The sequence below is a fragment of the Rhinopithecus bieti genome, unplaced genomic scaffold (genome assembly GCF_001698545.2).
Source record: "Rhinopithecus bieti isolate Rb0 unplaced genomic scaffold, ASM169854v2 scaffold_6717, whole genome shotgun sequence".
Classification (NCBI taxonomy): Eukaryota; Metazoa; Chordata; class Mammalia; order Primates; family Cercopithecidae; genus Rhinopithecus; species Rhinopithecus bieti.
In genome coordinates, this window is record NW_016805334.1 from 195,118 (window position 1) to 209,622 (window position 14,505).

Sequence of the window (14,505 nt, forward strand, 5' to 3'; positions counted from 1 at the left end):
AAAAACTCAGAAAAAGCTCCAAGAATTAAAGTACCAAGCTTTACTCCTAAAGGCAGACAACCCAAGAAACACTATGGTTTTCTTTTTTCTTTTATTATTTTTTAAAAGACTAATCAAGTACAGTAGTGAGAAGGGGAGAAAAAGTGGAATAAGTTTGGTCTGGGCCAGGTGTGGTGGCTCAGGCCTATAATGCTAGTACTTTGGGAGGCCAAGGCGGGTGGATTGCTGGAGCTCAGGAGTTTGAGACTAGCCTAGGCAACATGGTGAAACCCCATCTCTACTAAAATACAAACAATTTGCTGGGCATGGTGGTACATGCCTGTAATTCCAGCAACTCGGAAGGCTGAGGCAGGAGAATCGCTTGAACCCGGGCAGCGAAGGTTGCAGTGAGCCTAGATGGCACCACTGCACTCTAGCCTGGGTGACACAGTGAGACTCTGTCTCCAGAAAAATAAAATAAAAAGAAAACTTTGTTCTGTAACTTACTGTGAACAATCCATTGAGATAACGTATTACTTCCAGACAAGCTGCTGTGGTTTTTAAATTATTGATAATTTTATCCTCCAAATATTTATATAAGAATTACAAAATTATTGGTCAGGTGCAGTGATTCACACCTGTTATCCCAGCACTTTGGGAGGCTGAGATGGGCAGATAGCTTAAGGCCAGGAGTTCAAGACCAGCCTGGGCAATATGGCAAAATCCTGTCCCTACAAAAAATACAAAAATTAGCCAGGCGTGGTGGCACACACCTGTAGTCCCAGTTACTCAGGAGGCTGAGGTGGAAGGATCTCATGAGCCTGAGGAGGTAGAGAGTGCAGTGAGTCGTGATCACTCCACTACACTCCAGCATGTGAGATAAAGTGAGACACTGTCTCAGAAGAAAAAAAAAAAAGAATTATAAGAATTATAGCACTATTGATGTATACTTTGTGACTATTTTTTCTCCTACTTTATTGAGGTATAATTGAAAAAAATTGTATATATTTACAATGTGATATTTTGATATATGTACACATTGTAAAATGATCACAGTCAAGCTACTAGCATATCCATCACCTCATATAATTATCTTTTTATGTGATGAGAACATTTAAGATCTACTGTCTTAGCAATTTTCAAGCATACAATTCATTATTATTAACCATAGTTACAGGCTGTACAGTAGATCTCTAGAATGTATTAATCCTGTTTAAGAGAAATTGTACCTTTTGACCTCTATCTCCCACTTCTTCCCCACCCCCAGCCCCTGGCAACTACCATTCTATCTTCTGCTTCCATAAATCTGACTTTTTCAGATTCCACATGTAAATGAGAATACATGATATTCATCTTTCTGTGCCTGGCTTATCTCACTTAGCATAATGTCTCCAAGAGGGATTGTTAATAATGCTGAAGAGAATTTTCTAAATTCTAGCTCATTTAGATTTACTTAACAGATGTTACTCAGGCAGGCCGGGCACTCCCAGCACTTTGGGAGGCCAAGGCAGGTGGATCACCTGAGGTCAGGAGTTTGAGACCACCCTGACCAACATGGTGAAACACTGTCTCTACTAAAAATACAAAAAATTAGCCAGGCATGATGGCGGGCGCCTCTAATACAAGCTACTCGGGAGGCTGAGGCAGGAGAACCGCTTGAACCCAGGAGACGGAGGTTGCAGTGAGCAGAGATCGCACCATTGCATTCCAGCCTGGAGAATAAGAAGCTCAGTCTAAGGAAAGGACAAGACAGGACAGGAAAGAGGGAGGGAGGGAAGGAGGAAGAGGGAGAGAGGGAGACAGAGAGAGAGAGAAAGAAGAGCAGAGCAGAGCAAAGCAAGACAGAAAGAAAAGAAGGTCACTCCATTTATTAAAATGTTCACAAAATACACTATTAAGAAGCCTGAATTAGCTGGGTGTAGTGTTACATGACTGTAATCCTAGCACTCTGGGAGGCCAAGGCGGGAGGATTGCTTGAGCCCAGGAGTTCAAGACCAGCATGGGCAATATGGTAAACCCCATCTCTACAAAAAAATAAATAAATAAAAGTTAAAAATAAAAAAAGACCCTGAAATAAAAACAAGTCCAGTAAATAGATACATATTTGCAATAAGGCATTTAATTAAATACTAAAAGAAAAAAGAAGGCTAGTCAATTTGCTTGATATGTGGCCTCAAAGAAAACAATGAAAGGAACCACTGACAAAACTGAAGAGTCCCTAAGAAAGCCTAAGTAAAGTCGTTAGCAATATGTTCCATCTCCAGCTGCTGAACTTCCCCCTTGACTTTTAAAAGCATTACAGAACTATTAAACTTACTCCTCTTTGATATTTCCCCATTTCTATTAAGAATAACATTTTTCTCTCAGTCTCAAAATGTTGAAGTCACCTTGACTTCTCTACTTGCTTACCTTCTCATATCCAGTTGAGTCATAAAGTGTTGTCAATTATTTCATCACAATTGCATGAAGAGTGTCACAGAATTATAGAGCTGGGAGAAACTTATAGGTCAACCATCCTAATTTCCTAATTTTATAGATGAAAAAATTGCAGTCCACAGAGGTCACAGATATCCTTAATTTCCTAATTTTACAGATGAAGAAATGGCGAGTCCACAGAGGTAACAGGATTTACCTTGAACATTGTCATAGAACTATTTATTAAGTGGTAGAGTTAGGGCCCAATTCCCAGAGGTCTTACCATGACACCAGAGCTTTTTTTCTCAGTTTGGCACTTTTCTCTTCTCACTTTTCTCTCTCAACTGTAAAGTTTCATCACCCATTACTAACTATTCCATTCTTCCAGTTTCTACTTGCTTAGAAGCTTTCTACACATATGTCACCATTCAAAAATCTAAAATTATTCCTTAGAAACAACTGAATTGGCTAATTTTCTCTGTTTGGCTTTCCATACATAAGGCTCTCCTCACTAACTACACATACCACGTCATGCCCACAAGTGACTCCACGCTTGTCCTCACTCTGCTCTCTCACCCTTCTTCCACCCAACTTATTACATCCTTCTCCTCCTTTAAGGTGCAATGCAAGTATTACCTTCTTCAAGAAGTCTGTGCTTCTAACACTTCCTCTTGATCCCTCCCTTCATTAACTCCTTTTGGATTTACTACCTATCAATGGAGGCTTGCTACTCAGCCACCCCAGGGTTTACATATCTGTACGAGACAATTTAATAATATATTGAATGTAATTAATCACTAATTCCTCCGGGGTTGGGAATGATAGCGGGACTTCTTTCATAGTAAACAGCAACTAACAAAGGATTAGGTATGTAGTAACTGCTCAATATATATATTTAACTGATTGAGGCATAGAGTATGAAAATATAATTCAGGAATTCCTTATCTTTAATGTTTCTGCCTGAAGTCTGAAAGTGACTTACCTTTGCCCAACAAGATAAACAACATTATAAGGCTAGACATAAATTTCTTTATAGGCTTTTAAATTTTATTTTTTCAATTATTAAATTAATAAATGCTCAATGTGGCAAATATAACGAGCTATGAAATATAAATGTCAAAAAATGCACATAACCCTACCATTAAGAAGCAATTATTTCATTATAGTCTTCTTTTTTAGCCAGTTTTTCTTTATTCTTAAACCCACTGAAGATCCCAGTGCTGTGCTGCAACTATTCTCACCAAGGCCACTAAGAATCGTGCTTGCTCAATTCAGTGTACATTTTTCAGTCCTTACCTTCCATTACCTTGGATCAGCACATCACACTTGGAACCTAATTCCCCTTGGCTTTGTTAACGCCATACCCCCTATATCTCTGGCCAAACTTTCTGAGCAGCATTTAGAAGCTAGCTTGCTTTCTCCACATCCTCCTTCAATGTTTGGTTTTCTCAGAGTCCATCCAGCCTTAGCCATCTTTCTTTTCACTATCATAACCTCATTGAATCACTTAAACTATTCCCAGAGCTTAGACTTAGACTGCTACTTACATAATGATGACTTCTGCATCTTAATTTCCAGCTTGGATCCCTTTTGTGAACTTGGCCTTTTTTTTTTTTCCGAGACAGGATCTCACTGTCACCCAGGATCTCACTGTCACCCAGGATATAGTGTAGTAGCACAGCCACAGCTCGCTGCAGCCTCAACCTCCTAGGCTCAACTGATCCTCCTGCCTCAGCCTCCCAAGTAGTGAGGAGTACAAGCACATGCCACCCTGCCTGGCTAATTTATTGTTTTTAGAGATGGGGTCTTGCTATGTTGCCCAGGGTGATCTCAAACTCCTAGGCTCAAGCCATTCTCCCACCTTGACCTCCCAAAGTGCTGGGATTATAGGCATGAGCCACCGCTTGGCAACTTGACCTTTATATTCCATTTTTTCCTGAACATTTCTTACCCACATTTCTCATAGGAACCTCAAACCCTTGACCATGCCCAGAATAAGCTATCCCCCACAAGAATTTCCTTTCTCAATGAATATACTACTGACCATGAATTTGTGAAAGCCAAAAATCTGGGATTCAACCTTAGTGCCTTCCTTACCCTCGTATCCAATTAACAATTCCTGTCAATTCAATCTCCTAATCATCTTCCAAATTTGTCTTTTCCTCTCCAACTGAGCATGATTCCCACTACCATACCACCACTTCCCAGTGTACTCAGGACCAATCTAATTCACTCCTCCCCGAAAACTCCAGAGCCAATTCATTTGCTGGACTATAGTCTAGCCCTCTTTCAATCCATTTTTTCATATGGCTACCATAGTGAGTATTTTAAGAAATATATCTAATTCTTTAAAACTTTTAAATGATTTGCCATTTATCTTATATTAATGACCAAATTCCTTTAGAGGAGTTCATAACCTAGTCCCTTGCTTATCTCTCCAGTCACACATAAGGGAGTTTTCCCCTTGTTCTAGACACATTGGCCAGATTCTTCATTCCTCTAAGGCTTTAGAGTATATTATAGCATCAATTAAGGCAGGTTCTCCATCATTCCATTTTTGTTTTTGCTTTTCCAAATTCATCTTAGCTATTCCAAACTGAATATATTCTATATGGATGTATTCTTAATTTTGTGTGTATGTATATACACACATATAGCATAAATATATACATACAGTATACACACAGGCACACACATTTTTTTCTCAACAGTATGTTCTTCCAGGTAAGTTTTAGAATTACATTTCCAATTTACATCTACCACTTATTCTCAAAATAACAAAAAATTTTAAGACTGACCACAGCAAAACATATGCTAATTTTGTTATAACTTATATTTTTACAGTGCTTAGTCTTCCCATCCAAGAACATGTTGAGTCTCTTAATTTATCTTAGCCTTTGGTTATTTCCCTTGACAAAATTTCATACTTCTTCAGATAGATTCTACAGACTTTTGGTTATGAGTATTCCCAACTTTTTTGGGGGGGGGCGTGTTGACACTGCTATGGTAATTGTTATGCCACTTTATGACTGAATAATATGCTGATTATCTGGTCACCATCCTGAACTTTCATTAGTGTAAAAATTTCTGAGTTAGTGGTCTCTTGGATATGCTGAATACACAATATTTTCTATAAATTATAACTTTGTCTCCTCTTTTTCAATATCCATACCTGATTTCATTTTCTTATCTAACTGCTCCAACTAAGGCTTCCAAATTAAGTTTAAAAAATAATGGACATCTTGTCCTGTTCCCAATTTTACTATTAAACAGGGTATTGACTATAGGTTTACAATAAACATCGTCCTTCACGTTAAGAATGTATCATTCTGGCTGGGCACAATGGGTCAAGCCTGTAATCCCAGCACTTTAGAAGGCCAAGGTGGGCAGATCACCTGAGCTCAGGACTTTGAGACCAGTTTGGCCAATGTGGTGAAACCCCGTCTCTACTAAAAACACAAAAAATCAGCTGTGCGTGGTGGCACATGCCGGTAATACCAGTTACTCAGGAGGCTGAGGCAGGAGAATCTCTTGAACTCAGGAGGTGGAGGTTGCAGTGAGCCAAGATCATACCATTGCACTCCAGCCTGGGTGACAAGAGTGAAACTCCATCTCAAAAAAAAAAAAAAAAAAAAAGAATGTATCATTCTATTCTTAAAGAAGTTTGTGGGTATTATGTGTGTGTGTGTGGTGACTGAGTATAAAACGGGTATGGAAGGGAGGCATACGGAGAGATTTGTGAAAGGATACAAAATTACAGCTACATAGGAGGAATAAGTCAGGAATACGTTACAGCTAGATAGGAGGAATGACTATAGTAAGATGAGTATAGTTAAGGATAATGTGTTACACGGTTTCAAATAGCTAAAAGGAGGATATTGAGGGTTCCTAACACAAAGAAATGATAAATGTTTCAGACGATGGATATGCTAATTACCATGATCTGATCACTATACATTATAAGTACAGCACTATGTACCCTACAAATATGTACAATTATTTGTCAATTTAAAAAATAAAAAAATTAAGAAGATACGGGCATAAAATGTCACTAAATGTGACTGCAGTGCTTGTCACATATACTTTCTTATTTGATCAAATGATATAAATATATTAATAGATCATGAATTATTATAGTGGCGCAATAGTTAAGAGCACTATCTCTGGAGACAGACTGCATGGGTGACTTAAACCCTTCTATTCCTTATTTGTAAGCTTGAAACGTTATTAGACATGCCAGGTTTTTGTAAAGATTGAGTAGTATGTAAGAAGTGCAGCCAGGTATGTTGGCTCATGCCTGTAATTCAAGCACTTTCAAAGGCTGAGGCAGGAGGACTTCTTATGCCCAGGAGTTTGACACCAGCCCGGGCAATACAGTGAGACCCTATATCTACAAAAAGTAAAAATGTTAGCTGGATGTGGTGGCAAATCCCTGTAGTCCCAGCTACTCTGGGGTGGGGTTAGAGGGACCTCAGGTGGGAGGATTACTTGAGTCTGGGAGGTCAAGGCTGAAGTGAACTGTGAACCTGACCCTGAACTCCAGCCTGGGTGACAGAGCGAGATCCTGTCTCAACAAAATAAAAAACAAAAAGTAAAACAAAAATAAACTAAAAAAGTGCAGAGAACAGTGCCTGGTGCATAAGCATTATAACAGAATTTGCTATTACTGTTTTTAAAACATTGCTGCATTCCCGGGCTAAACTCTACTTAATCATTGCATATTATCTTTTAACATATGATAAGATATAATTTACTCATAACTTATTTATAATAATGATATATCAATACAATTGTATCTTTTTCTTTAACTATTAGAATAGTATTAGATTTAATTATTGTATTTCAAGAACTACGTTTGTTTAAATTACAATAGTATGATGAAAATATCTCTGATGGAACTAATTATTAGGTATGGATACTTGGGCTAGGTTAGCATCATAAAATGACATGAGTGGCATTCTTTGCTTTTCATTGCTCTGGAGCAGAATATATAGCATGATCATAATCCGTTTCTTAAAATTTTTCAAGAACTCAAAGAAAATCATGACTGCTTTTGGAGATTGCTCTTTGAAGGTTTTTTTTTTTTTCAATTTATTTCCCAGTAACTGGCCTACTAAAATCTTCTTAGTTATATAGTTATTTTTGGTGAGTTATTTCTTTCATCTAGATTTCTTAATTTGTAGCATTCAAGTACACAATATTCTTAATACTTTCTAAGTCTATCATTATGTCCTCTTTTTATTTATAACATGCATTTTCTCACTAGTTTTCTGACTTAGACTTGTCTAGGATTTGCTTTTTACACTGACATACTTCCAGAACTAGTTGAAAACATTCTACTGTGTTTATGTTTTCTTTTATCTGATATACTTGATTTCTTCTGCTTTCCCTGCTTTTTTTTCCTATCATTCAGCATCTGTCTGACTGTCTGTCTCTCTATTTTTCTGTTGAGACGGGGTCTCATTCTGTCACCCAGGCTGGAGTGCAATGGCATGAATATGGCTCACGGCAGCCTCAAACTCCCAGGCCCGAGTGATCCTTCCACCTCAGCCTCCCAAGTACCTGGGACTACAGGCACATGCTACCATACCCAGCTAATCAAAAAAAATTTGCTATATGGCCCAGACTGGTCTCAAACTGCTGGGCTCAAGTGATCCTCCTGTCTTGGACTCCCAAAGTGCTAGGACTACAGGCATGAGACACCATGCCCAGCTTCCTTTAGCTTTTATAAGAAATTATTTTCCTGCTAAATTTCTAAAATTGACTATTTAGACTCTTTGTCCTCAAATTTCCATATGCTGTAATTTGATACAAAAACGTGGTGTATTAACAGATCAATCCTAATTTCACAATAAGAGATGTAACCAGACATCTGTGTATCCTGATGTATTACACAGTTAGTATATAACATCACCTATCAAGCATTCTTGCCATTTGACAGAAATTCAAGGTTGAGAGAAACATGTTAAAGACAAAAAAAGGATACATTCAGCAAAATCCGGAAGGTAGAAAATTTCTTAAGACAAACAAATTATAAGAAAAACAAAATGAGGGTAAATCTGTAAATTAAAACAAACTGAAGGCTCAGCATGGTGGCTCACACCTGTAATCCCAGCACTTTGGGAGGCCGAGGTGGGAGGGATCACCTGAGGTCAGGAGTTTGAGACCAGCCTAATCAACATGGTGAAACCTCGTCTCTACTAAAAATACAAAAAAATAGCCAGGCATGGCAGTGCATGCCTGTAATCCCAGCTACTCAGGAGGCTGAGGCAGGAGAATTGTTTGAACCCAGGAGGTGGAAGTTGGAAGTGAGCCAAGATTGCATCACTGCACTCCAGCCTAGGCAACAGAGCGAGACTTTGTCTTAAAAAAAAAAAAAAAAAAACAAAACTTAAGAGACATATCATTCAAATGTAAAGTGTGGCTCTTCCTTAGATTCTAATGCAAAATTAAATTAACCACAGGGTGCCGAGGCTCACGCCTGTAATCCCAGCACTTTGGGTGGCCAAGGCTGTGGATCACTTGAGCCCAGCAGTTCGAGACCAGCCTGGGCAACACCGTGAGGCCAGTCTCTACAAAACATAAAAAAAAAAAAAATTAGCCAGGCATGGTGGTGCATACCTGTAGTCCCAGATACTCAGGAGGCCGAGGGAGGAAGACTGCCTGAGCCTGAAGTTTGAGGTTGCAGTGAACTACAATCACCTCACTGCACTCTACCTTGGGTGATAAGAGTTTGAAACCTTGTCTCAAAAAACAAAACAAAACCAATCCCAAAACGAAACAAAAGTAACCATAAAAAAATCATGAGACAGTGACAGAAACTTGAATATTGACTCAACATTTTATAATATTAAATTATTAATTATTATGTTTCAGTATGATAGTAGTATTATGGCAATACCTTTTTAAAAAATTATCTTTCAGGTACGTATATTAAAGTACATAAAGATAAAATGAAATGACTTCTGGGACTTATTTTATAATAATTCATGGGTATGTGGGGCGGTTATGAATGAAACAAAATGCTAAAAAATTGAAGCTAAGCTATGAGAACATGGGAGTTCAACAAATTATCCTCTCTACTTCTGTAAACATTGAAACTTCATAAAGTAAAAAAGTTTTTTACGTTTATGGCTGTTATATAAATCAATACAGAGTAACTATAATTAGAGGAAGGGAGAAGAAGTAACTTAAGACAGCTAAAGCTTATCATAGTAGAATAAGTGCAGTTTACGTTTATTCGTTGTTGTTTTGTATTTTTCACAACCCAGTATAGACAGATTTTTTTTTTTAAGAGAAGGGGTCTCACCATGTTGCCCCAGCTGTATATAAACTCCTGAGCTCAAGCGACCCTCCTGCCTCAGTCTCTCAAGTAGAGAGGATTGCAGGCATGTGCCACTGTGCTTGACCTAAATTTAATAAATCAAAGATAGTACTGTAAGCATATTACTTTGATTTATGAAATCACCTCTCAGAGGAAAGAGGTAAAAGAATTAAAAGCAGCTGCCACTGGGGAACAGGCCTAGTGGTTAAGGAAATAGTGGGGTAGAAGATGGTGGTTTTTCATTATAAGCTTTTCATAGTATTTGATTTTTTAAAACTCTTTACATTTATTATTTATTAAGTTTTGTTTTGTTTTGTTTTGTTTTGTTTTTGAGACAGAGTCCCACTCTGTCCCCCAAGCTGGAGTGCAGTGGCACAATCTCTGCTCACTGCAACCTCTGCCTCCCAGGTTCAAGTGATTCTCCTGCCTCAGCCTCCCGAGTAGTTGGGATTACAGGTGCCTGCCACCAAGCCCGGCTAATTTTTTGTATTTTTAGTAGAGACGGGGTTTCACTGTGTTTGGCCAGGCTGATCTCGATCTCCTGAACTGGTGGTCTGCCCGCCTCAGCCTCCCAAAGTGCTGTGATTACAGGCGTGAGTCACCGCACCTGGCTACATTAAAGATTTTTAAAATTAACTAAAAAATTAACTTTGCCCAAAAAATTGGTCCTATTTAGTCTATTTAGCAGATATGCCTTGAATTTTACTTCAACTAGAATTAATATTGCTAATTCTTATTTCTTTTTATTTGTTTTCTCCTCAAAATTCTTTTGTTGTATTTTTATTTTCAGCCTGCTTCATTTTAAAGGTATATCTCTTGGGACATAATTAGACATGAGAGTCATTTCTATAGTTTGATTCAGTTATTATTCTCTACATTGTAATTACCTTCCCATAGAGCCTCCTTAGTTGTTTCGTCTTTTAAAAAATTCTGTTCAGGGCCGGGCACGGTGGCTCACGCCTGTAATCCCAACACTTTGGGAGGCTGAGGGAGGCAGATCATGAGGTCAGGAGATCGAGACCATCCTGGTTAACACAGTGAAACCCCATCTCTACTAAAAATACAAAAAGTTAGCCAGGCATGGTGGCGGGCGCCTGTAGTCCCAGCTACTCAGGAGGCTGAGGCAGGAGAACGGCGTGAACCTGGGAGGCGGAGGTTGCAGTGCGCCCAGATTGCGCCACTGCACTCCAGCCTGGGTGACAGTGCAAGACTCCATCTCAAAAAAAAAAAAAAAAATTACGTTCATTCATCCTTAGTTAGGGAGAGATCTAGCAACAGATAAAAGAGGCAGTGTTTGCAATTTTCTCTCACTGTCCACTTGTTTATTAACAACTTCTCCCTCTCAGATTTGAAAGTTCTGAGAAATTTTAGTTCTGAGAGTTCTGACTGGAAGGGAAGTTTATAAAGTTCCTATTGTGGTTGCAAGCAGCTACTTCGTCCACTAAGGGTCTGCTGGATAGAAGTGGTGATTGCTTTCTATCCAACTGAGTCAGATGTAATCTGCAATTTTTAGTTCAAGTAGAGAAGATGACAGATAACACCATGCCCTCACTAGGGCTTTTTCTTATATATTTAGAAACCTTCTGATATAATTTACCATCCAAATGCCTCTCCTAACTGCTATATTATGTATTGAGAATTTCAGTGTGAACAAATATAAAAAGTAAAAACCTGATAGGACCAAAGAACCAGCTGTGAAACTCTGGCTGGCTCAGATTATACCTTTGTAATTTAGGGGTAGTATTTATTTTTTGTTATTCCGGTGCTTCCCAGAACATAATATGTATACCATGGAAAACTGTTGGTGGAAAAAGAATAAATGTTGTATTTTAATAGTTGTATAGTTATTTAATTAATTTATTTGAGACAGGTCTAGCTCTATTGCCCAGGCTGGAGTGCAGTGGGGTGAGTGGCACCATCTCAGCTCACTGCACCGTGCTCTGCCTCCCAGGCTCAAGAAATCCTCCTACCTCCTGCCTCCTAAGTTACTGGGACTACAGGTGCATGCCACCATGCCTGGCTAATTTTTGTATATTTTTTTGGTACAGATGGGGTTTTGCCATGTTGTCCAGGCTGGTCTCAAACTCCTGGGCTCAAGTGATCCACCCACTTCAGCCTCCCAAAATGCTGGGATTATAGGTGTGAGCCACCATACCTGACCTGTGTATTTATTTTTAAACGTATTCTAAACAATACTGATTTTCCATTTACAGAACTAATATATAATTTCCTTTTGAATAAAATGAGAATTCAAAAGTAAGTAAAATTTTTTTCTATTTCCTAAGGGGCCTTCTGCAGTACTCTGGTTCAGGAGTAGAATACATCTAGCGTAGGAATATGATAAAGATAACATTAATTACCTCCAGACTAGTGAATTTATTCTTCCTTCATGTTTCTCATGTGCTGTCGTCAAGGTTAGTTTTATATTTCATTGGTGTTTAAGATAAAGTTGGGAGGGGGCATTTAAGTGGAGTAACCATGGTCTCTCTTCACTGCATCCAGGTGCTCAGGTGCTAAACTCATCTCTTTCTGAGATTTTGACCAGGAAAAGTCTAAATGTCTTTGGATAATAAATAATAAGTATTATGTATAAGGAACTATTGAGCGCTGCTATAAGCAGTATAGTAAAGTGGTTAAGAGAGATGGCTCTAAAGGCAGACTTGCACATTCAAATCCCAGTCCAGTAACAACCTGGACCTCGGGAAAATCAATCTCTCAATCTCCCAATGCCTTAGCTTCCTTATCTATAAAATGGGGATTCTGGCCAGGCATGGTGGCTCACGCCTGTAACCCCAGGACTTTGGGGGGCTGAGGCAGGTGAATCACCTGAGGCCAGGAGTTCAAGACCAGCCTGGCCAACATGGTGAAACCCCATCTCTAGAAATATACAAAAATTAGCTCGGCATAATAGCAGGTGCCTGTAATCCCAGCTACTCAGGAGACTGAGGCAGGAGAATCCCTTGAAGCTGGGAGGCAGAGGTTACAGCGAGCCGAGATCATACCACTGCACTCCAGCCTGGGCGATGTGAGACTCCATCTCTAAATAAATAAATAAATAAAAGAAAATGAGGATTCTATAAAATTGGGATAGTAATGAAACCTATTTTATAGGTGTGTTAAATAAGTTAATACTGTAGCACTTCCATAATAACAACTGCTAACTGCTACTGAGTATTTTAAATGTGTCTAGCACCATGAGAAATGCTTTATACATATCATCACACAATATATATTTCACATAGTGAAAAGACAGTTTTTCATATGTCCAAAGTACAAATGAATCTGATTTTAAACATAAGAAATGGTCCAATTATTTTCTGTAAATGAAACTTACTTTTGCTTTAAAACTGTTCTTACAGCATCTTTCTGTCCCATTGTATACTGAGAAATGAAGATGTCATTTGCTGCAAAATCAAGACACAAAAATATATATTAAATTTCTGAATATTTATTAAATTTTAATAAGCTACTAAAAAAATCTTCTTTAACTAAAAGAATGTTTAGGAACTCGGCCATAGCACTCCACAATTGAAAAGGACAAGGAACAAATTAAGTGATTAAGTAATAATACAATCCTCATAATTCCAAACCCACAGCCAACATCATACTGAACAGGCAAAAGTTTAACACATTCCCCCTAAGAACTAGAACAAGACAAGGATGCGTACTCTCACCACTCTTTTCAACATAGTAGTGGAAGTCCCAGCCAGAGCAATCAGACGGAGAAAGAAATAAAAGGCATCCAAAAAGTAAAAGAGGAAGTCCAATTATCTCTGTTCACTGATGACATGGTCCTATACCTAGAAAACCCTAAAGATTCCTCCAAAATGTCCCTAGATCTGATAAATGACTTACGTAAAGTTTCAGAATACAAAATCAATGTACAAAAATCAGTAGCGTTTCTACACACTAATAATGTTCAAGCTGAGAATCAAATCAAGAACTCAATGCCATTTACAATAGTGGCACACAAAACATAAAATTCCTAGGAATACATTTAATCAAGAAGGTGAAAGATCTCTACAAGGAGAACTACAAAACACTAATGAAAAAAAATCACAGATGACACAAACAAGTGGAAAACATTCCATGCTCATGAATTGGAAAAATCAATATCATTAAAATGACCATACTGCCCAAAGCCATCTACAGATTCAATGCAATTCCTATCGAATTACCAACATCATTTTTCAAAGAATTAGAAAAAACTATTTTAAAATTCATATGGGGTCAGACACGGTGGCCCTGTATTTCCAGCACTTTAGGAGACTGAGGTAGGCAAATCACTTGACGTCAGGAGTTTGAGACCAGCCTGGTCAAGATGGAGAAACCCTGTCTCTACCAAAAAAAAAAAAATACAAAAATTAGCTGGGTGTGGTGCCGTGCACCTGTAATCCCAGCTACTCAGGAGGCTAAGGCAGAAGAATTGCTTGAACCTGGGAGCCGGAGGTTGCAGTGAGCCGAGATCACGCCACTGCACTCCAGCCTGGACAACAGAGGGAGACTCTGTCTCAAAAAAAAAAAAATCATAAACATATCTAATACTAAACCTATGCAATAGATTGGTAATAACAAGATAACCTTCACCATTGCAAACCTCATTCTGGATTTTACAGATTCTAGGAATAGCTTAATTTGGGAAGAAAAACTAATTTAAAATGAAAATAATAAAAACTGTAAGACGGCCGGGCGCGGTGGCTCAAGCCTGTAATCCCAGCACTTTGGGAGGCCGAGACGGGCGGATCACGAGGTCAGGAGATCAAGACCATACTGGCTAACAAGGTGAA

At 38.5% G+C, this 14,505-nt stretch overlaps 1 protein-coding gene across 1 annotated transcript in view; it reads right to left on the bottom strand.

The window, feature by feature from the left end:
- Positions 1-14,505, bottom strand: part of KIAA0586 (KIAA0586 ortholog) — a 132,802-nt gene that overhangs the window by 114,623 nt on the left and 3,674 nt on the right. Inside the window, 1 exon segment of the mRNA XM_017872202.1 lies at positions 13,053-13,122. Coding sequence (XP_017727691.1) covers positions 13,053-13,122 — 70 coding nt within the window.